Here is a 2,158-nt window from a genome sequence, read left to right as displayed (position 1 = left end):
TTTTTTTTTTTTTTTTTTTTTTTTTTTTTTGGTACCAGGGATTGAACTCAGGACCTTGTGCTTGCAAGGCAGGTGGCGGAACCACTGAGCTAAATTCCCAGGCCCCCCCCCCGGCTTTTTTTTGGCCGTACTGGGAATTGAACCCAAGACCAGCACACTGACTTACATCCCAAGCACTTTTATTTCTTTATTTTTTAATTTTTAAAAACTTTTACACAGGGTCTCGTTAAGTTGCTAAATTGCCCCAGACTGGGCTCGAACTTGTGATCCTCCTGCCTCAGTCCCCCAGTGTGCTGGGATCACAAGTGTGCACCACCACACCGGGCTCCGTGTCAGCCCATCCGATGCTGTGACTGCCACCAGCTGGAGGGAGGCATGGCTGGTTCCGCTTGGGATGGAGTCAGATGGAGCCGGAAATACTTTGAGAGACATCCGCACAGCAGTCTCCCTCACCTGGTCTTTTCGTTAGTGTTTTTGTTTGTTTTTGTCCCAGAGGTCAAACTCAAGACCTTGTGCTTGTGAGGCAGGCAGCAGAACCACTGAGCCACACTCATGGGAGTTACATAGGACATGCCAGCCAACCCCTGTCCCCTGGGCTCTGCTTGTCACTTGCTGGTTAAGGGACCCAAAGGCACTGCTTCTCAGGTGGATTCTCTCACAGCATGCTCAGCGCTCTTTCCCCGCCCATGCACCAACGCCTCTGTTGGTCCTAGGCCACATGACCAGGCTCCCCCGTCCAGCCCGCATCCTCATCGTACCTGGAGACCTGCCCTGTGGGGTCTGCTCTCCGGACCGACTCATCTGGCTGTAGCTGTTCTCATTCATGCCATCGTGGGCCAGATGTGCACTGAGGACTCCTAATCACCACGGGGTGGGGAGGGATGGAGAAAAGGAGGAACAGAGTCCCTGGGGCACAGTGCCCGGCATCGTCCGCCTGTCTGCCGAATCCTGAGCGGGAACTGGCTCCGAGGAGGGGGGACAGCTGGCTCCACGTGGCGGGCAAGCGAAATGTCCCTGAGCTTGGAGCCGCATACGGGAGGGGCGTTCCCACTTTTTGTCTCCTTTCTCCTGTCCCTGTTCATTTCAAAGGCAAGATGCGAGGAGCTGTGGGATTGCTTGGGGAGGAATGGGGTGAACTTAGAGCAGCAGCTGGGGTAAGAAGTGCGAGGCTGGGACTGTCCCACGCTGACGCGAGGGTTACTGCGTGGGCCACCTGGTCCTGATGGACAGGGGGCCTCTGGCTGGAGGTGCTTACGTTAAAGCGAACAAAGGCGAGGTGTCATCCCAGCCCTCGGGATTGCTGAGAGTCTGAGGACAGCCCGGGCTACACAGGAGACCCTGTCTCAAAAACAAACAAAACACACAAAGGGAAAGGGCCAGGTGGGGGCCGCGGGGCGGATCGGAATCCCCACGTGGCCCTTACCGGTCTCCCCTCCACAGGAGAGGCCTTCTCCTTTCAATACAGCCCCGGGCAGCTGAGGGGGAACCAGTACAAGAAGATGATGACCCAAGAAGAGCTGGAGGAGGAGCGGAGGTGGGCGCGCTCGCTCTCGGGGACGGTGTGGGCGGGGCTCCCGCAGGCCACGCCCCGGGCGCCTTCCTCTCGGGTTGGGGTGCGCTCAGGTCCTGGGGACCCAGCCATGGTTGGGGTGCGCTCAGGTCCTGGGGACCCAGCCAGGCCCCATCGAGGGAGAAGCTCCCGTGGGGCGCTCGCTGGGAGGAGGTAGCCGGTGATGGGGAAAGGGGGGCCATGGAGCAGTTTCCCGCAGCCCCGTCCAGCCTCCCCCGGTTAAAAAAACAAACAAAAAGCGGGATGCCAGAAGAGCCGGAGCAGAGTGTGCTTGCTGTTCACTCGCGCCTAGAGACCATGACAAAACCAATTCGTCAGCCGGGACAGAGCGGGATCTTGGTGCGGTCCAGCCCGCAGCCGCCCGCCCCTCCTGTCGCTCTCTGATCTGCTCCGCGGACTCGGAGGCATCCAGCTTCTGGATCCAGGCTGCTCGCACCCGCTCCACGCTGCCCCTCCCGAGCCGGGGGTGCTCCTGTCACGCCGCTGTCCCCGTGGCCAAAGCGGGGTCTCCCAGAGCTGTGTCATTTTCCCAGCTCGGCGAAGCGGAGGGCGCCCCCTGCTGGTGAGCGCCGCTGCGGTGTGGCCGGC

At 59.9% G+C, this 2,158-nt stretch overlaps 1 protein-coding gene across 5 annotated transcripts in view; it reads left to right on the top strand.

Moving 5' to 3' along the window:
* The window catches only part of Mxra7 (matrix remodeling associated 7), a 23,010-nt gene that overhangs the window by 12,440 nt on the left and 8,412 nt on the right, over positions 1–2,158 (top strand). For all 5 annotated transcript variants that reach the window (XR_004518531.1, XM_019206681.2, XM_033767303.1 and 2 more), the window contains exon 3: positions 1,441–1,534. Coding sequence is in view for 4 of the 5 variants with exons in the window: in XM_019206681.2 (XP_019062226.1) it covers positions 1,441–1,534 (94 nt within the window). In the remaining variant the exon portion in view is untranslated. The remainder of the gene's footprint in view (positions 1–1,440; positions 1,535–2,158) is intronic.

Source organism: Fukomys damarensis, unplaced genomic scaffold (assembly GCF_012274545.1).
Source record: "Fukomys damarensis isolate Sample0158 unplaced genomic scaffold, DMR_v1.0_HiC HiC_scaffold_23, whole genome shotgun sequence".
Lineage (NCBI taxonomy): Eukaryota > Metazoa > Chordata > Mammalia > Rodentia > Bathyergidae > Fukomys > Fukomys damarensis.
This window is presented reverse-complemented; position numbering and strand designations above follow the sequence as displayed.